This window comes from Microcaecilia unicolor, chromosome 10 (genome assembly GCF_901765095.1).
Source record: "Microcaecilia unicolor chromosome 10, aMicUni1.1, whole genome shotgun sequence".
In the NCBI taxonomy this organism is placed as follows: Eukaryota; Metazoa; Chordata; class Amphibia; order Gymnophiona; family Siphonopidae; genus Microcaecilia; species Microcaecilia unicolor.
The window spans coordinates 128,857,042-128,878,931 of NC_044040.1; the positions used below are offsets into that span (position 1 = coordinate 128,857,042).

Consider the following 21,890-nt stretch of genomic DNA (forward strand, 5'->3'; position numbering starts at 1 on the left):
GCCAAAAAAGCAAACAAGATGCTAGGAATTATTAGGAAAGGGATGGTGAATAATGCCTTTGTATTACTCCATGGTGCGTCCACACTTTGAATATTGCATTCAGTTCTGGTTGCCGTATCTCAAAAAAAGATGTAGCAGAATTAGAAAAGGTTCAAAGAAGAGCGACAAAAATGATAAAGGGGATGGAACTCATCTCGTATGAGGAAAGGCTAAAGAGGGTAGGGTTCTTCAGCTTGGAAAAGAGATGGCTAAGGGGAGATATGATTGTGGTCTACAAAATCCTGAGTGAAGTAGAACGAGTAGAAGTAAATCAAATACAAAGACAAGGGGACTCTTGAGGAAGTTACATGGAAATACTTTTAACACAAATAGGAGAAATATTTTTTCATTCAACGAATAGTTAAGCTCTGCAACTCTTTACCAGAGGTGGTGGTAACAGCAGTTAGCGTACCTGGGTTTAAAAAGATTTGGGCAAATTCCTGGAGGAAAAGACCATAGTCTGCTATTGAGACAGACATGGGAAACAACTGCTTGTCCTGGGATTTGTAGTGTGGAGTGTTGCCACGATTTGGGTTTCTGCCAGGTACTTGCGACCTGACGTGGCCACTGTTTGGAAAACAGGATATTGGGCTAGATGGACCACTGATCTGACCCAGTATGGCTACTCTTATGTTCTTAGAACATTGAACACTGTGGCTCCCACGGAGGACAGGCAGGAAGGTATGCTGCTACTTGCACCTTTCAAAAGCCTTATGTGATTGTCTCAATCTGTGTCTTTCATCCTGAACAAACCCATTATTGCCCCGTTTATATGGACTGCAGAGCATGGCAAATAAAGTTCCCCGCCCACGATTTATGCTGGTCAGGGAAATCACCCCTTTTCTTCTTGGCACACTTCTTGACTTTCAATATGTCAGATGCCAGCTTGCATCTGATTGGGCTCAAACTTTCAGTCCCAGCTCAGTTGTTTTTAGGACCAGAAGTTCAGGCCCAATCAGAAGCAAAATAGAGGGGGAAAAACAGAGGTAAATATACTTTTTTAGTTTACGAATACATACTTCTTTACTAAGTAAATGTACCTAGTTAAAAGTAAAAAGAACAGGGGAAAAAAAAAGTAATTAATTACATGTGAAAACACTGACATTTGTACTTAAGTACTGTAACAAAGTAGCTATACTTTGTTACTAACCAACCCTGCCTGCTGGCTGCTGCAAACCTGAGAGGCTATCACAATGAGCACAACTGTCCTTTATTGCGGATGGAAGGCTTGAACTTGAACCATGTTTAGTAGGGCTCCTATGCACTCCAATTTCTGTACTGGTTACAAATGGGACTTGGGGCAGTTGAAGATGAACCCTAGCAGCTCCAACAGTTCTCTGCATTGATTCTTCAGCATCTTCCCTTGTGCTCTTGAATCATCCAGATAGGGAAACATCTGAAATCCCAGTATGCGTACTGATGCTGCAACTATGGCAAGACATGTCATGAAGACTCTGGGAGCAGATGTGAGGCCAAATGGAAGGACACGGTACTGGTAGTGGTGTTTCCCTAATCAAAATCTGAGATACTTCCTGTGACTTGGAAGCATCTGAATGTGGGTATAAGCATCCTTTAGGTAAAGAGGGCATAGCCAATCATTCTTCTGAATCATGGGAAACAAGGTGCCTGGAGAAATCATCGTGAACTTTCCCATGACCAGATATTTGTTCTGGGTCCCATTTTGTTGGGCACGAGCAAGTACTTGGAATATAATCCCTTCCCCTCCTCCTCTGGTGGAATGGGTTTGATTAAACTAGCCTTCAGAAAGGCAGAGTGTTCCTATGCAAGCACTTCCAGGTGCTGAGAGCTGATGTAAAATGCTGTTGGTGGGCAATCTGGCGGTCTTTTTTGCCAATGGAGCATAACCTACCTGGATTACTTGGAGAAAGCAACGATTAGAGGTTACGAGTCACCTTTCTTAATAAAAAATTAGTTTTCTCCTATTGGAAGGTTGCCTGGGACAGGCACTTTGAATGCAACTATGCTCTCATGGAGCCATCAACTCATCCCTTGGTTTGACTGAGAAGCAGGCTGGGGCTACTAGGAGCACTGTTGCTGGGGATAGAGTGCTGAGGTTGGGTCTGCTGCTGTGGAAGGGAAGGAGTGAACCTACACCTTTGACGATAGTAGATTCCTCTTCAAGGCCACCTCAAAATCTCTGAGAAGTGAAGGAAACAGAAGGAGGAAGCCGAGAGAGGTACTTAATGGTGTTAGTATGCTTTTTTATAAGGTCAGTTACCTCTTCCATTTTGTCCCCCAAAAGATTATCTCCTCGGCACAGGACATCTGCTAACCTTTCCTGAACTGCAGGTTCCAGGTAAGAGACACAAAGTCATGAGAGTCTGCACATGCCCACACACCCAAGGCAGAGACAGTCTGGACACCACATTAAAAGTGCCAAATGTACCTCTGGCCAAATACTTCCTACACTCCTGCTGCTTTTTGGCCAGCTGGCAAGGCTCTGCAGCCCACTCTGCAGGGAGAGTGTCTACAAAGTCAAGCACATTCTGTACCAGGGACTTCAAGTAGAGGCTTGTGTAGAGCTGGTAAGTCTGAATGTGGGAAACAAGCATTTAGGCATGATAAATTTTTCTCCCAAAAGAGTCAACTATTTGAGCATTCCTGCCTGGGTGAGCCAAGGCATGAGTCTTCAAACTTCAAGCCCTTTTGACAGTGGATTCCATCACCATAGGGTGGTGGGGAAGCTGGGCCTTCTGGAATCTGAGAGCCTTCTGGATTCTGTAAATACAATTGACCTTTTTAGGAATCACCTCCACAAAGAGAGGCTTCTCCGAATTCTTCATCTGTGCATCCTGGAGAACTCTAGGTGGGGAGTCAATACTCAAGGATATTAATCAATTCCACCCTGGGCTTGTCCTCTGTCTCCAATATAAATGATATGGCTTCTGCCATTTCTCTGACAAAACCTGTGAAGTGTTCCTTGAGTGAGAATTTTCTTCTCTCCTGTGGAAGGAAGTAGTCTGATGGTATGCTACTGGACCTCTCCTCTGACAAATGCTCTGTCTCCCCAGCATACTCTCATGAACGGTCCAAATCACTTTGCAAAATATTCCTCATGGGAGGTATGAGTCTGCATCTGCCTCAGTCTACTGGCGTGATGTCCTGGCCTCGATACCAAGCACCAGTACGAGTCTGCTGTGCAACTTCGGAGCAGCTTCTTTTCCCAAAGTTGAAAGCATCACCGCATTGGTTGGATTCCAACCCCGATGCCAGGCAAGGCATCAGCGTTGACAACCGTTGAACAGGTGGGTAATGGGCCTCCAGGATACAGTGCTCTGGTTTCACGGCTGGTGCAAGTGCCTGTGCACTTTGCTGCTGCAGCAAGCCCGCCAGCACCTATCTGAGCATGCCTGGAACCATTCATCAAGGGCAGGCACTGGTAAAGGCTGGGCTGGAGCTAGAATAGAGACAGCCTGCAAATTTGTCGGTGCCAATTTGGAAGCAGTATTCCAGCTGCTTGGAGACTGCCACATCGGCTCCACAAATACAGAGGGGGAGAGGTCCTCCCAGCACAACACTTCTGGGGTGCTAGTGATGCTGAAACCCTGGAGCTCCTGAATTTCCTTGCCTTCGCTTGATGCTTGGTATTGAGATCCCTCGGTGCAGAAGAGGTCATCGAATCCATACATCTCCTCGGTGTCAGGTCCAATATTGATTGTTCCTGGGGCCTTGGTCTCAGTGTCAGAAGTCGAGGCAGGAGGAAATCACTTTGATGCCAGTGCATGACGCAGCTCTAGCACACATCAGGACCAATGCTTCAAATGCCAATAGATCGAATTTAGAACCAAAATGTTTCTCATGCTGGGTCTCTAGCAGTCTGGGTTCTTTACTGCATACAGAAAGAACACAGAGGCTTTGTGGTCTAGATCCAGGTACAGCAGGTACCAACTATGGGGATCAGTCCCACAGATGACCCTGTTGCACCGGGCACAGCGCTTAAAGCCACTGGAACGTTTTTGTACATGAAGGGGAAAGCTGCAGACACAAAATCAAATGGCTTAATGTTGAAGGTGAACGAGCTCATCTGTAGCTGAGCCTCAGCCAAGTTACAAGAGGGCCTCTGGAGCCAAAAAAAAAAAAAAAAAACAGAAAATTAAGCTGACTGAAAAGGCTAAGAGGAAACTAAAAAGGTAAGAAAAGACAAACAATGAGAAAAAATGTTGCAAAGGAAGGCACAAAAAGGCAAAAATTCTCAGACACACTGAAGAGATGGTCCTGCACTCATGCATTATGGGACAATGATTATTATTTTCCATCACTTTCCTAATAATTCCTAGAATCGTATTTGTTTTTTTTTTTGGCAGATTTCAGCGTATTGTCCATGATTTGGATTATTCTTCCCAATGTGCATCACTTTGTATTTGTCAACATCAAATTTCATCTGCCTGGCTGCTCAGTCTTCTAATTTCCTAATGTCTTCCTGCAATTTTTCCATAGTCAACATGTATTTTAACAACTCTGAATAGTCTGTTTCAACCTGCAAATTTAATCACCTCATTCATCACTCCGATTTCTACATTATTTATAAATATGTTAAATAGTACCGGTCTCAGTACAGATCTCTGTTTTCTATCAATTAACCGGTTTCTAATACAAAACAGAACATTGCCTAACTCATGGCTTTTTAATTTTCTCAGGAGTCTCTCATGCAGGACTAAGTCAACAACTTTCTGAAAATCTAGATACACTACATCAACCGGCTCACCTTTATGAAAGAAATGAAGCAAATTGGTGAGGCAAAACATTCCTTGGCTAAATCCATGCTGATTTTGTCCCATTACGCCATATTTGTCTATGTGCTTCGTAATTTTATTCTTTATAATAGTTTCCACTATTTTGCTTGGCACTGAAGTCAGACTTACCGGTCTATAATTTACTGATCACCCTGGAACCCTTTTTAAAAACTGGGGTTACAATGATCGCCCTCCAATCTTCAGGCACTATGGATGATTATAACAACAGGTTAGAGATCATGAACAGCAGATCAGCAATTTCATGTCTGAGTTCTTTCAGTACCCTGGTGTGCATACAATCCAGTCTAGGTGATTTACAATTCTTTAATTTAGTCTCTAATTTTTCCTTATATGGAGTTCAACTGAAAAAGGAAGTAAAAGCCCTATAACTACATGATCAAATAATATGTTTATGATTATTCAACATTTGATATACCTCCAGGCTGGACAAGATCATGGCAGTTTACAGAGCTAAATACATACAAGACAGGAAAGGAGGAGGAGGGTTGGCTATTATTTATAAAGATTCTTTTACTATTACAAAGGTAGAAAACATTATGGAGATGGGTTTAGAAGTGATGGTTTGCCCACTTACTGATTTTATGAAGGAGAAACAAGATAATTTTAATCTATAGGCCACCTGGATCTTGGAATGGCATTAGATAAGTTCTGAGAGAAGAGGACATTTCTCTGGCAAGTGAAAGCTACTTTGCTTTGTGCTTTGGAAACTTAAAGATTGGGGTTTAAAGGAGGAATTGTAGGTTAGTGTTAGGCAAAATAAAAATATAAAAAGCACATTTTAACAACTAATCTCCATAGTCTTTTCTACTTAGTTTTAAAAGCCTTGTACCACAGCATTAACAGATAGAATCTAACAGGCACTGCAGGATCTAGTTTAGTCTTCCCACCTACCCCTAGGACAACTCTTCATTTATAGTCAGTTATTGTAATTAGGGTAACAAGCAAGGAGTGCTCTTACAGAGTTTTACATTTCAATACCATCTAAGAAGGAAACACTAAATAAATCATACAATATACTATATAAACTAAAAGACACTTTTATATTGGGCTAATATCCTTAATACTGTAGCAAGATTTAAATTATTGAAAAACTCAAAAACACTAAGATGGAGTTAGCAGTCCAGAAGCGAGAGGGGTGCTATCCATTCTTTTGCACTGAGTGTCACATGTATGATTATCTCCCAGTTGGTGAGATGTCATATGTGTCTGCCCGATGCAAAGAGCTCCTTGCTCTTAGAGAACGTGTCCGTTCTCTTGAGGCTAGAGTAGCAGACTTGGTGGAGCTGAGGGAGACAGAGAGGTACATAGAGGAGACCTACAGGGATGTTGTAGAGAAGTCCCACATCCAGTCTGGTAGCCCTTGTGCTACCTTGGAGGAGGGAGGTCTCTTAGAAGGAGAGCATCACCCTGATGACGTAGGAAGTACTCCTGTAGCCAGGACCTGCCCACCAGGGGATGTACTATCCTCTCGCACTGAGGATATGTCTCCAAGTGCTGCCCGGGAGGGAAAGGTTAGGACAGCTGTTGTAGTTGGTGATTCGATCATTAGGCATATAGATAGCTGGGTGGCTGGTGGACGTTAGGATCGCCTGGTGACTTGCCTACCTGGTGCGAAGGTGGCGGATCTCACGCGTCACCTAGATAGGATTTTAGATTGTGCTGGGGAGGAGTCGGCTGTCTTGGTACATGTGGGTACCAATGACTTAGGAAAATGTGGGAGAGATGTTCTGGAAGCCAAATTTAGGTTCTTAGGTAGAAAGCTCAAATCCAGATCCTCTAGGGTAGCATTTTCTGAAATGCTACTTGTTCCACACGCAGGGCCAAAGAGACAGGCAGAGCTCTGGAGTCTCAATGCGTGGATGAGACGATGGTGCAGGGAGGAGGGTTTTAGATTTGTTAGGAACTGGGCAACATTCTGGTGAAGGGGGAGCCTATTCCGAAAGGATGGGCTCCACTTTAACCAGGGTGGGACCAGGCTGCTGGCATCGGCATTTAAAAAGGAGATAGAGCAGCTTTTAAACTAGAAATAGGGGGAAGGCCGACAGTCGCTCAAAAGCTCATGATTCGGGATAAGGTATCTTGCAAGGATACCTCACAAACAGGGAAGATAGGGTTTCTGGATAGTGAGGTTGCACAACAGACCATGGTAGGCCAGGTGCCCTTAAATGCAACTAAAGATCAGACAAAAGATGGCAAATCAATGGTGTCAAGTACTAAGCATCATGCAAATAGGAACAAACAACATACTCTGAAATGTCTATATGCAAATGCTAGGAGTCTAAGAAATAAGATGGGAGAGTTGGAATATATTGCACCAAACGAAAAATTGGATATAATAGGCATTACTGAGACCTGGTGGAAGGAGGATAACCAGTGGGACACTGTCATACCGGGGTACAAAGTATATCGCAGTGATAGGGTGGACCGGACTGGTGGAGGGGTAGCATTGTATATTAACGAGAGCCTTAACTCAGATAGATTACAAATTCAGTAGGACACAAATCACACCTTTGAAACATTGTGGGTTGAAATTCCATCTATAAAAGGGAAAAGGACGGTGATAGGAGTGTACTACCGTCCACCTCGCCAGGATGAGCAGGTAGATGCTCATTTAAATTTAATTTAAATGCTTTACTTTTTGTCTATTAGATTGTAAGCTCTTTGAGCAGGGACTGTCTTTCTTCTGTGTTTGTACAGCGCTGCGTACACTTTGTAGCGCTCTAGAAATGTTAAATAGTAGTAGTAGTAGTAGTAGATGCAGAAATGATAAAAGAAATCAGAGACACAAACAAAATGGGCAATGTGATAATAATGGGTGACTTCAATTATACATAGTAACATAGTAGATGACGGCAGAAAAAGACCTGCATGGTCCATCCAGTCTGCCCAACAAGATAAACTCATATGTGTATACCTTACCTTGATTTGTACCTGCCTTTTTCAGGGCACAGACCGTACAAGTCTGCCCAGCAGTATTTCCCGCCTCCCATCACCGGCTCTGGCACGGACCGTATAAGTCTGCCCTCCACTATCCTCGCCTCCCAACCACCAACCTCTCTTCCCCCACCTGCTCCGCCACCCAATTTCGGCTAAGCTTCTGAGGATCCATTCCTACTGCACAGGATTCCTTTATGCATATCCCACGCATGTCTGAATTCCGTTACCGTTTTCATCTCCACCACCTCCCGCAGGAGGGCATTCCAAGCATCCACCACCCTCTCCGTGAAAAAATACTTCCTGACATCTTTTTTGAGTCTGCCCCCCTTCAATCTCATTTCATGTCCTCTCGTTCTACCGCCTTCCCATCTCCGGAAAAGATTTTTTTGCGGATTAATACCTTTCAAGTATTTGAACGTCTGTATCATATCACCCCTGTTCCTCCTTTCCTCCAGGGTATACATGTTCAGGTCAGCAAGTCTTTGTTCATACGTCTTGGAACGCAAATCCCATACCATTCTCGTAGCTTTTCTTTGCACCGCTTCCATTTTTTTAAGATCCTTCGCAAGGTACGGCCTCCAAAACTGAACACAATACTCCAGGTGGGGCATCACCAATGACTTGTACAGGGGCATCAACACTTCCTTTCTTCTGCTGATCACACCTCTCTCTATACAGCCTAGCAACCTTCTCGCTACGGCCACCGCCTTGTCACACTGTTTCGTCATCTTCAGATCCTCGGATACTATCACCCCAAGATCCGTCTCCCCCTCAGTACCTATCAGACTCTCACCGCCTAACACAAGTCTCTCGTGGGTTTCTACTCCCCTAAATGCATCACTTTGCATTTCTTCGCATTGAATTATAATTGCCAAACCTTAGACCATTCTTCTAGCTTCCTCAGATCCCTTCTCATGCTTTCCACTCCTTCCCGGGTGTCCACTCTGTTGCAAATCTTAGTATCATCCGCAAATAGGCAAACTTTATCTTCTAACCCTTCGGCAATGTCACTCACAAATATATTGAACAGAATCGGCCCCAGCACCGATCCCTGAGGCACTCCACTACTCACCTTTCCCTCCTCCGAGCAAACTCCATTTACCACCATCCTCTGTCGTCTGTCCGTCAACCAGGTCCTAATCCAGTTCACCACTTCGGGACCTATCTTCAGCCCATCTAGTTTATTTAAGAGCCTCCTGTGAGGAACCGTGTCAAAAGCTTTGCTAAAATCTAAGTAGATTACGTCTATAGCACGTCGATGATTCAATTCTCCAGTTACCCAATCAAAGAATTCAATGAGATTCGTTTGGCACGATTTCCCTCTGGTAAAACCATGTTGTCTCGGATCTTGCAGCTTGTTGGCTTCTAGGAAATTCACTATCCTTTCCTTCAGCATGGCTTCCATTACTTTTCCAATAACCGAAGTGAGGCTTACCGGCCTGTAGTTTCCAGCTTCTTCCCTATCACCACTTTTGTGAAGAGGTCGTTCTCCAGTCCCTCGGAACCTCTCCCGTCTCCAAGGATTTATTAAACAAATCTTTAAGAGGACCTGCCAGGACCTCTCTGAGCTCCCTCAATATTCTGGGGTGGATCCCGTCCGGTCCCATGGCTTTGTCCACCTTTAGCTTTCCAAGTTGTTGATACACACTCTCTTCCGTGAACGGTGCTATATCCATTCCATTCTCAGGTGTACTTTTGCCAGTCCCTCGCGGTCCTTCTCCAGGATTTTCTTCAGTGAAAACAGAACAAAAGTATCTATTTAGCAAATTGGCTTTTTCTTCATCATTATCTACATAGCGGTTCGCTGTATCTTTTAGTCTCACAATTCCCTTTTTAGTCATTCTTCTTTCACTAATATACCTGAAGAAATTTTTGTCGCCCCTCCTTACATTTCTAGCCATTTGTTCTTCTGCTTGCGCCTTCGCCAGACGTATCTCTCTCTTGGCTTCTTTCAATTTCATCCGGTATTCCTCCCCGTGTTCCTCGAGATTTTCTATATTTCTGGAACGCCAACTCTTTAGCCTTTATTTTCTCAGCCACTTGCTTGGAGAACCATATCGGTTTCCTTTTCCTCTTGCTTTTATTTACTCTCCTTACATAAAGGTCTGTGGCCCTATTTATTACTTCTTTCAGCCTGGACCACTGCCCTTCCACTTCATGTTCGTCCTCCTAGCCCATCATCTCCTTCCTCAGGTATTCCCCCATTTTACTAAAGTCAGCACGCTTGAAATCCAGGACTTTGAGTTTAGAGTGGCCGCCCTCCATTTCAGCCGTTATATCAAACCAAACCGTTTGATGGTCACTGCTTCCCAGGTGTGCACACACTCGCACATTTGACACACTATCCCCATTTGTGAGCACCAGATCCAGCATCGCTCCCTCCTTTGTGGGTTCCGTCACCATCTGTCTGAGCAGAGCACTTTGGAAAGCATCCACGATCTCTCTACTTCTTTCCGATTTGGCAGACGGAACCTTCCAATCTACATCTGGCAGATTGAAATCTCCCATCAACAGAACCTCTTTTTTCTTTCCTAATTTTTGAATATCTGCGATCAGATCTTTATCTAGTTCCTCTAATTGTGTCGGGGGTCTGTAGACAACACCCACGTGGACAGAGGTTCTATCCTCTCTTTTTAAGGTGATCCATATCGCTTCTTCTTTTCCCCAGGTCCCTGTCATTTCAGTTGCCATATCACATCACTCCTCACATACAGAGCTACTCCTCCACCTTTACGACCCTCTCTATCCTTCCTAAATAGATTATAGCCTGGTATGCTTGCATCCCATTCGTGGGAACCGTTGAGCCATGTCTCTGTGATTGCAACAACATCTAAGTCTGCCTCCAACATCAGGGCATGAAGGTCATGAACTTTATTGCTTAGACTACGAGCATTTGTGGCCATCGCTTTCCATCTATATTTCTTGGTATGTGTTTCAACATTAGTGATTTGGGGGTGTCTTTTCACTTTGGGTACCTTCATGTCTTTTTGTTCCAACGTTATTGCTTTTTCCTCTGCTTCAGTTCTATTTTCAGGAGCATTACAGTGCTGTAATGGAGGAAAAGAATTCTTTAGTGGCAACACTTGTGCGGGTGGATGCTTCTGTGTCACAAGACGAAGTCTGCCTGAGCCTACTGTGAACCATCTGTTCTTATGTGGTTTTATTCTTTGAGGGAGTGGTGAGAAGCTATTTCTCTGTGCAGTCCTAGAAGCTGCTTTAATTGTATCCAATTCTTGCATTACTTTACTGAGCTCTTGTATAAAACTAGATAGCTGAAGACAGATAGGGCAAGCTTTAAGTCTCCAGATGATTTGCCTTGAAACTAAAGTACCACAATTATTGCAGAGAATAAAAGTCATCCTGATTGGTTGAATTGGGTATGAACAGGTGTATATAGACTGGGTAAATGTAACATCCGGACACGCTAGAGAGGTACAATTCCTTGATGAAATCAAGGGCAGCTTTATGGAGCAGCCGGTGGAGGAGCTGACGAGAGAAGGAAAAATTCTAGACTTGGTCCTTAGTGGAGCACATGATCTGGGTGAGAGACGTTATGATACTGGGGTTGCTTGATAACAGTGATCATAATATGATCAGTTTTGACATCAACCTTGAAGTAACTATACACAGGAAGTCAAATATGTTAGCGTTTAACTTTAAAAAACAAGACTATGATAACATGAGGAGAACGGTGAAAAAAAAAAACAACTTATGAGGGCAACTGAGAGGGTAAAAACTATACAACAGGCATGGACGCTGTTCAAAAATACCATCCTGGAGGCCCAGGCCAAACATATTCCACTAATTAGAAAAGAAAGACGGAACTCCAAAAGACAGCCGGCCTGACTGAAAAGTGAGGTGAAGGAAGCTATTAGGGCTAAAAGAAATACCTTCAGAAAATGGAAGAAGGAACTGTCTGAAAATAACAAGAAGCAGCATAAGGAGTGTCAAAGCAAATGCAAGGCGCAGATAAAGAAGGCCAAGAGGGATTACGAAAAAAAGATAGCATTAGAGGCACAAAAGCATAGTAAAAAATGTTTTCGGTATATTAAAAGCAGGAAGCCGGCAAAAGAATCGGTTGGGCCGCTGGATGACCGAGGGTTAAAAGGGGCGATCAAGGAAGACAAAGACGTAGCGGAGAGATTGAATGAATCTTTGCTTCGGTCTTCACCGAGGAAGATTTGGGTGGGATACCGGTGTCGGAAATGGTATTTCAACCGGACGAGTCGGAGAAACGTACTGACTTCACGGTAAACCTGGAGGACGTAATGGGGCAGTTCAGCAAACTGAAGAGTAGCAAATCTTCTGGACCGGATGGTATTCATCCTAGAGTACTGACAGAACTGAAAAATGAGCTTGCAGAGCTACTGTTAGTGATATGCAATTTATCCTTAAAATCGAGCATGGTACCGGAAGACTGGAGGGTGGCCAATGAACGCCTTTTGAAAAAAGGTTCCAGGGGAGATCCGGGAAATTATAGACCGGTGAGTCTGACATCGGTGCCAGGGAAAATGGTAGAGGCTATCATCAAAAACAAAATTACAGAGCACATCCAAGGACATGGATTACTGAGACCAAGTCAGCACAGCTTTTGTGTTGGGAAATCTTGCCTGACCAATTTACTTCAATTCTTTGAAGGAGTAAACAAACATGTGGACAAAGGGGAGGTGGTTGATATTGTGTATCTGGATTTTCAAAAGGCATTTGACAAGGTACCTCATGAAAGTCTACAGAGGAAATTGGAGGGTCATGGGATAGGAGGAAATGTCCTATTGTGGATTAAAAACTGGTTGAAGGATAGGAAACAGAGAGTGGGGTTAAATGGGCAGTATTCACAATGGAGAAGGGTAGTTAGTGGGGTTCCTCTGGGGTCTGTGCTAGGACCGCTGCTTTTTAATATATTTATAAATGATTTAGAGATGGGAGTAACTAGCGAGGTAATTAAATTTGCTGATGACACAAAGTTATTCAAAGTCGTTAACTCGCGACAGGATTCTGAAAAATTACAGAAGGACCTTACGAGACTAGGAGACTGGGCGGCTAAATGGCAGATAACGTTTAATGCGAGCAAGTGCAAGGTGATGCATGTGGGAAAAAAGAACCCAAATTATAGCTACGTCATGCAAGGTTCCACGTTAGGAGTTACGGACCAAGAAAGGGATCTGGGTATCGTCGTCAATAATACACTGAAACCTTGTGCTCAGTGTGTTGCTGCGGCTAGGAAAGCGAATAGAATGTTAGGTATTATTAGGAAAGGTATGGAGAACAGGTGTGAGGATGTTATAATGCCGTATCGCTCCATGGTGTGACCGCACCTTGAGTACTGTGTTCCATTCTGGTCGCCGCATCTCAAGAAAGATATAGTAGAATTGGAAAAGGTGCAGCGAAGGGCAACTAAAATGATAGTGGGGATGGGACGACTTCCCTATGAAGAAAGACTAAGGAGGCTAGGGCTTTTCAGCTTGGAGACGAGACGGCTGAGGGGAGACATGATGGAGGTATATAAAATAATGAGTGGAGTGGAACAGGTGGATGTGAAGCGTCTGTTCACGCTTTCCAAAAATACTAGGAGGCATGCAATGAAACTACAGTGTAATAAATTTATAACAAATCGGAGAAAACGTTTCTTCACCCAATGCATAATTAAACTCTGGAATTCGTTGCCGGAGAATGTGGTGAAGGCAGTTAGCTTGGCAGAGTTTAAAAAGGGGTTAGACGGTTTCCTAAAGGACAAGTCCATAAATCACTACTAAATGGACTTGGGAAAAATCCACAATTCCAGGAATAACATGTATAGAATGTTTGTACATTTGGGAAGCTTGCCAGGTGACCTTGGCCTGGATTGGCTGCTGTCGTGGACAGGATGCTGGGCTCGATGGACCCTTGGTCTTTTCCCAGTGTGGCATTACTTAAGTACTTATGCAGTGAGTGGATACCTGAAATCACAGCTCGATATATGCTTGTTTTTAAGAAATTAATTATATTAGGATAAATATTCACTTGGAAAAGTATAGTGATGTTTCAGAACAGAAGTTTTTAGACTTTTTGTTGCAATTAGATCTTAAGATTGATACTGATCAAGCGACACAAAGATGGTCATACACTAGATTTTTTGGCTTTCACCAAAAGGATTGACTCACAGACACTAATAGGATATTAGAAATGGGATGCAGTTCCTTGGACGGATCACTTTACGTGGTACTTTGTTTTGAATTTTTTTCTAAGACCATTTAAGAGCTTTCAGTTCAAGTCTAAGATTAATACAAGTCTTGGCTGGGGAAAAATTGATGCAGAACTTTTTTGGCAGAAAGTGGGTGGAGAACTAAAGTCAGAGATATAACAACCAGAACAGCAGCTACAGGTTTGGAATAATTCAGTGTCTTTATCCTTACACTAATTAGTACCTCTGAAAAAAAGGAATGGTTGCTTAAAATGGAATCACTGGTATACACCAGAGTTGGCAAATCTTAAGAGGAGGGCGGAGAGATCCTGGTGTAAAGCTAAGGATTCTGGTATTTATAGACAGTGGAAAGAAAATATTAAATATATAAAAAATCTGCTGTGTCAAAAAGGGAATATTATGGAAGAATGATAGCTGATTCAGAAAATTCATTAAAACAGCTTTTCCAAATTTTCAACTCATTGATGATAACTGATAAGGTGCAGATGATTTCATATGATATACAACTTACGGCAGATGAGTTGGCAAATTATTTCCGCACTAAAATAGATATTATTTGACAAAGTCTTCTTGAAACCAGACAGGATTGTCAATGGTGGGCGCAACAGGTGGAGAGAGGAGATAACTCTGTGAGAGGAGACATGCTATGGAATGAATTTTTGAAAGTTGATACTGTTTAGAATAAAGCTGTCTGGTTTTGCAGATCAGCCAACTTTGTATATATAACTTATTCCCTTATTTATGATCTAGTAGGGCAATTAGCTAGCTTGTGCTGAAGGTGGACAAAGCTATGGGGCCAGATGGGATACATCCCAGGATACTGAGGGAACTCAGTAATGTCCTGGCGGAACCTCTTTAAGATTTATTTAATAGACCTTTAGAGATGATAGAAGTTCCGCGGGATTGGAGACGAGTGGATGCGGTCCTTCTTCACAAAAGTAGAGACAGGGAAGAAGTGGGGAAAACTACAGACCGGTAAGTCTCACGTCGGTGGTAGGAAAAATAATGGAGTTGCTGCTGGAAGGATAGTTAACTTTCTAGAAGCCAACGGGTTACAGGACCCGAGGCAACATGGCTTTACCAAAGGAAAATCCTGCCAAACAAATCTTATTGAGTTCTTTGACTGGGTGACCAAAGAACTGGATGAAGGACTTGCGCTAGATGTAATCTACTTGGATTTCAGCAAAGCCTTTGATACAGTCCCCCACAGAAGACTCGTGAATAAGCTGAAAGGGTTGAAATTAGGACCGAAAGTGGTGAACTGGATAGGAAACTGGTTGACCAACAGGTGGCAGAGGTGGTCATAAATGGAATCCGCTGAGAGGAAAGGAAGGTGAGCAGTGAAGTTCTCAGGGGTCGGTGATGGCCTATTCTGTTTAATATATTTGTGGGAGATATTGCTGAAGGGTTGGAAGGAAAGATGTGCCTTTTTGCAGATGACACGAAAATAGCCAATAGAGTGGATACCCTGGAGGGAGTAGAAATGATGAGAAGGGATCTCCAAAACTTAGAAGAATGGTCGAGGGTCTGGCAGTTAAAATTTAATTGGAAATATCTGTGAATATATATGTAATTAAGTATTCTCATAGGCTTGGGGTTGGATGGTGAAGTGAAAGGCTTGAATGAGTGAGTTCCTTAGACACCAGTTTTGTATGTAATGTGGGTATGTATGTTATATTGATTGTCAATAATAAACTACTTGTATCACTTTATTAGGAGTACATTTATAATACAAGTTAAAATTTAATACCAAGAAGTGTAGAGTGATGCACTTGAGGTGCAGAAACCCGAAAGAGAGATACCGAATAGGAGGGGAGAGATTAGTAAGCTTGACTCAGGAGAGAGACCTTGGGGTGTTGGTGTCGGAGGATCTGAAGGTGAAGAAACAATGCGACAAGGCGACGGCCGTGGCCAGAAGGATGCTAGGCTGCGTAGAGAGGGGCATAACCAGCAGAAGAAAGGAGGTGTTGATGCCCCTATACAAGTCATTGGTGAGGTCCCACTTGGAGTATTGTGTTTAGTTTTGGAGGCCATATCTTGCTAAAGATGTGAAAAGACTGGAAGCGGTACACAGAAAAGCTACAAAAATGATATGGGATTTGTGTTGCAAACTGTATGAGGAGAGACTTGCTGACCTGAACATGCATACCTTGGAGGAAAGGAGAAACAGGGGTGATATGATACAGATGTTCAACTATTTGAAAGGTATTAATCCACAAATTAACCTTTCCCAGAGATGGGAAGGCAGTAGCGGTAGAACTAGAGGACATGAATTGAGGTTGAAGGGTGGCAGACTCAGGAGTAATGTCAGGAAGTATTTTTTCACGGAGAGGGTGGTGGACATGTGGAATGGCCTCCCACAGGAGGTGGTGGAGATGAAAACGGTAATGGAATTCAAACATGCATGGAATAAACACAAAGGAATCCTGTTTAGAAGGAATGGATCCGTGGAATCTTAGCGGAGATTAAGTGGCGATGCCGGTAATTGGGAAACAAAACCGGTGCTCGGCAGACTTCTACGGTCTATGCCCTGATCGTGACTGAATAGATAGGGATGGGCTGGAGTTTAAATTTTAAGGGGCTTCGACGTTAGCTTCAAAACAGTACAAGAGTGCTGGGCACACTTCTACAGTCTGTGCCCTGAGAATAGCAAGGACAAATCAAACTCAGGTATACATATAAAGTATCACATACCATGTAAAATGAGTTTATCTTGTTGAGCACATCTTGTGGCAGTCAGGTTTTGTTAAGCTTCCAAAGGGGGGGAGGGGGAGGGGGGAGGGAGAGAGAGATAGAGAGATTTTATATTCCTTATACTGGAATTTGGACTGACAGAAAAAAAGAATTCAATTTTCTGTAATACTGGGATAAAAGAATTTTTATTGTAACCATTTACTTATTCTAATAAATTTTAGCATTATTATAAAAGAGAAAAACTGAATTCTAAAGTGTTTTTCCTTTGCCAGAAGGGCTTTCTTGCTGTCTCTTCTGAAGATGTTTAGATTCCCTTTAGAGCCAAGAGGGTTGTTTATATAATACAAATACTATTAAAAAAAGAGTCGAGAGCCACACTGTGGAGAAAAGACCCCCAAGGTGCCAAGAGGTCACAAAAGTAGCAGAGTGATTCAAACTCCAGCAATGGAGAAGCTTCTCGCCAGCCACCAAGAGGCTACAGCAAGAAAAGGTGCCACAGGAATGGTGGCTAACAGGAGACAAGACAGCCTTGTCTAGCAGTCTAAACTGCGGTATGCCACAGCTGCTGAGAAGTTACTGTATCCAACCCGACAAGATGAAACAGTGCCCAACAGGCAAAGGTGAAAATATGCTCCACAGTCAGAGACTGAACTGTGCTTAAGGGACAGAAAACGAGCTGCGCTCATCAGGCAGAGTAGGATCCATGCTCAACGAGAACAAACGGATTTGCACTCAAAGCACACAAACTGAGCCAAACACCACAGGCAGAGAAAGAGTTGCACACCTCCGGCAAAGATAGAAATGCACTGAACAAGCAGAGTGACAGAAGATGAGCAGTGCCCCACTGAAAGAGCTGGATGTTAGAGGTACCTGCAGAACTGAAGCTGCGGTAGCGATGGAACTGTGTAACGCAGACAAGGAGCTGCTTTCCACAAGCAAACAAGGAGCTGCGCTCCTGACACCAGCAAGGAGCTGCGCTCCAGACGCCGGCAAGGAACAGTGCTCCACACGCTGACAAGGAGCTATGCTTCCTACACACACATGAAGCTGAGTAGCACCTTCAGTCACAGAGCTGTGCTCCACTTCACCCAATTTGCAGTTCGGCCCACGCGACGAAGCGTTCTAGAGACTTCTTTTTGTTTTGAAAATTTTGTTCCGGTCTCCTGGGTTGTCACGGACAATGACCCATCAGTGAGAATATTCAGCCTGCTTGTCCTCGGAGAATATTAATATCTACCTCAACATATTGTCTAAGAAAGCTAGTTACTTAAATGTTTGTCCTTCCTATTTACTTAAGACAGCACCCTCCGACATAGTGGTCTAGTTGACTATTAAGTGTATTTTCAAAGCATTTAGACTTGCAAAGTTCCATAGGTTATTTACGGCCCCTTTTACAAAGCGACGGTAAGTCCAACACAGGTTTACTGCTCGTTAACAAAGAAATACTGCCAGGCTACCGCACCAGCCCGGCGGTACTTCCCACGCCCAGCGTGCAGTCATATTCGGTGATACAAAACCATATTTATTTTTGTAGTGCCGTTGTGTACCCAGCGGTAATTGGGCAGCGCAGGTTACCACCGAGTTAGTGTGAGAGCCCTTACCACCACCTCAATGGGTGGTGGTAAGGACTCACCCCCCCCCCCCCCCCCCCCCGAAATGCGCTTTACTTGCCGCATGGCCATTTCCTGCAGAAAAGAAAGACTTACCCTTTTACCTGCTGCACTAAAAGGGGATCTCAGCAGACATCAAAAACACATGTTGACACCAGTGAAGGCCCCCTTTTGCCGCATCTTGGTAAAAGGGGCCTTATCCTTGTATGTCTGTGCTTTCAAAATGAGCCCCAAATTTTTATTAATTCTATTCTGAATACTGGGAGTCCTTAATCTGGCATTTATTCTGACTACTGGGAGTTACCCCCTTAATTTGGCATATATTATTGCTGACTTCTATTCCCAAATCAATGGGAGCTGATTTGTCTAAGCCTGAAAATTATAGACCAGTGGCAAGCATACCATGGCTTGCTAAACTTATTGAATCTGTTGTGAATATTCAATTATGTGACTACTTGAGCAAATTTAACATTCTTCATATTTCACGACACGGTTTCAGACCACTACATAATACTGAAACTTTGTTGCTGGAAATGGTAACTGAAATCAGACTGGCTCCTAGTAAGGGAAAACAAATGATTTTGCTACAATTCAATGTATCAGCCACCTTTGATGCAGTGAGCCATGAACAACTATTGAATAGGCTTAGTCACATTGGAGTGAGTGGTACTGTTTTGAAATGGTTTAGTGAGTTTTTACAGAGGACAATATACAGTGTAAAACGATTCTACGGTATTCTTGCAGTGGAATGTAGATTGCAGAGTTCCTCAAAGGTCACTGTTGTCACCTTCCTTGTTCAACATCTATTGAACTACGATGGGAACAGTGCTGTCTGCCTTGGGAGTACTGGTCTACTCATGATATTTTCCTTCTGTGTGAAGCTTGAGAAAAGTGTTAAGATACTATGACTTTCTTGAGGCAGATTGTCATCAAAACTGATAATTGGGCTAAAGTTAATTTTCTGAAATTGAATAGACTAAAGACTAAGGTTGTTTGGTTTGGAGATTATAAGAAGCAGACAGCTAAGTGTTTAGAATTGGGTATAGGGGAGAAACTAATGATTGGGACCACTCAAAAGTGTTTGGAGTTATAACTGATTCAGGCTTAACTTTTGAATTACATGTGAAGGCTTTATCTAAAAAAAATGTTTTTCTGATTATGGCAGCTGAGAGCAATTTGATCTAAATTACACCCAGATGACTTTAGAATAGTGGCACAGGAATCCTGTTTCCATACTTACTGTAACTCGCTATTTGGGGGTCTTACTAAAAAACTGTTACAAAAACTTCAATTTTGTAGAATACAGCAGCAAGATTGATTTACAGTCTGGGAAAGTATGAAAGAGCATCCCCACTGTTGAAGAAGCTAAACTGGCTTCCTGTATCTTCAAGACTGAAGTTTAAGCAAGCATATATGATGTACAAAATGCTGTACGGTGATGGCTCTGGTAGATTAATTATTTGGACATCCCATCATCTTTTTCCTCAGGTAGAACTGAATGCTGTTTCAAATTAAACTACCCATCTTTTAAGGGTGTTCAGAAGAAAAATCATGCTAAAGTGATCCTTTTTACACCAGGGAATTAGACTTTGGAACAGACTGCATTTAGAAATTTGGAGAATAACACATTATCATTCCATCAGATGTTGTTTTAGCTTCAATGTATTTGATGAGAAAGATGCTTTTTAGTTTCATTGTATTAGATATACAATTGTAATTAATATTTTAGATGTGCAATTGATCAAAAAGATTTTTTTTTTTAGTTTCAATGTATTAGATACGCAATTATAAATTCTCCTGAAGGACTTATTGTTTGTAATCCGCTTAGAATCTCTTTTGAGCTTAGTAGAATATAAGAATCATATAGCACAACATTTAAAAAAAAAAGAACTCCATAAGATAATAGGAAAGACCTGCCACATTCAGAGAGAAACAAGACACTCTAAAAACAAATAAAATTTATGTTACTCCTTCAGTCTAAATTATAGGGCCCTAGGTACTAGTTTTGTAATACGTTTAACCTAACTGCTGGGACGATAGTTTACAAAATCACTAATAGATTCTCCCTTTACCCCTCCACTGGGATGTCAAAGGCCAAGCAAGAAAAAAAAATGTTTTTCAACACCTTAAATTATTTTAAAATTTGCCTCTGATCTAATAATTTATAGGAGTCCATTCCATAGGAGAGGAAGCTAACAATTTTTTTAAAATGCCCTCTCTATCACATTCCCTCCCAACATGCTTTTGCTACGAACATAAGGAACAAGGGACCTCAAGGAAAGTGGTTGATGTTAATAAAAAGCATTGAGCCAGGGTCAGAATCTTAAAATTAATTCTATACAAAACTGGTAGTCAGTAATAATGTTTGAACAGTGGGGTAATGTGGTTAAATTTGCAAATGCTCCCCAATACTCTAATAGCTGCATTCTGAAAAGTTTGTGAACATTTCAAAATATTATTTGAAATCCTAGCATAAACTGAGTTGCCATATCCAATCAAGAATTAAGCAAAGCATATATTAATATATTTTTAAACAAAAAACGTATACAACATAAAACTCCACATTGTTCCTTTTTCCTCCACTGAAAGAGATAAGACTACCCTGTGTTCACAGAAAATAGTGAACACAATAAAAACTGAAAATGAGTATGCTTGTAAATTCTGCACTTACTTCTAAGTTTTTTGTTGAACTGTACTTGCTGTATACTGCCTTGGGTGAACCTCTTCATAAAGGCAGTAAATCCAATAAATAAAATTTTAAAAAGCATCACATTATATACAGACATGTTCTGCTACATATTAACCTAAAAAATATTACAAATTATAAGGCTACATCTGCTATTGTCTAGTACACATGCCAATGACGACAGCCATAGAGTTTCAATCACACCATCAGGTGAGCTGGTTTAACTCACCATTTACATGCAGTCCTTCCCCTGCACAGCCAGGCTTATCTGGAGGTTCCTCTTGTATCTCAATGTCCCTGCCTGCAGATCCTCGATGATTTGACTCTATAAGCACAGATTCTGTCCTTGCCAGGGGCAGAGGCAGGGCCTTGCAGGTCTCCTCTTTCTTGTGCACTATATCTTTGTGAGGTGATTTCCTGGACCTGCTGGAGCACTCTGGCTCTACTACCTCATTGTCATCATCATCAGAGCCACAAACAGAAATAAACTCTTCACTGCCAGAGAAGAGCTCGGACTCAGATTCCTCATCTGAGTGGCTTTCCTGTTTGACTGTGGTGGAATCGAAATGAGTCTCCTGCAGTGAAGCTTGGATGGCAGCTTCTAGTTGGCTGTCTTCACTGGCATCAATGAGGCTTTCCTGTGTAACATATAGGAAAGCAAACCACAAATAAGAATATTACTGTACTTAACTGGCTGCAAATGACTGATTTTTAGAGCAATGCCATTCTGTCCACTAGAATAATAAAATCATACCCTGTTTTATAACAGCTTTTAGAGTCTCCCATTGCTCCAGTTCAGAAAATAAACAGAGATAAGACTATTATTTTATTTATTTGGATTTTGCTCACACCTTTTTCAGTAGTAGCTCAAGGTGAGTTACATTCAGGTACACTGGATATTTCTCTGTCCCAGGAGGGCTCACAATCTAAATTTGTACCTGAGGCAATGGAGGGTTAAGTGACTTGCC

At 42.4% G+C, this 21,890-nt stretch overlaps 1 protein-coding gene across 3 annotated transcripts in view; it reads right to left on the reverse strand.

Annotated features, from left to right (window-relative positions):
* The window catches only part of UBXN7 (UBX domain protein 7), a 588,902-nt gene that overhangs the window by 110,199 nt on the left and 456,813 nt on the right, over nt 1-21,890 (reverse strand). For all 3 annotated transcript variants that reach the window (XR_003943538.1, XM_030215927.1, XM_030215926.1), the window contains one exon: nt 21,152-21,560. Coding sequence is in view for 2 of the 3 variants with exons in the window: in XM_030215927.1 (XP_030071787.1) it covers nt 21,152-21,560 (409 nt within the window). In the remaining variant the exon portion in view is untranslated. The remainder of the gene's footprint in view (nt 1-21,151; nt 21,561-21,890) is intronic.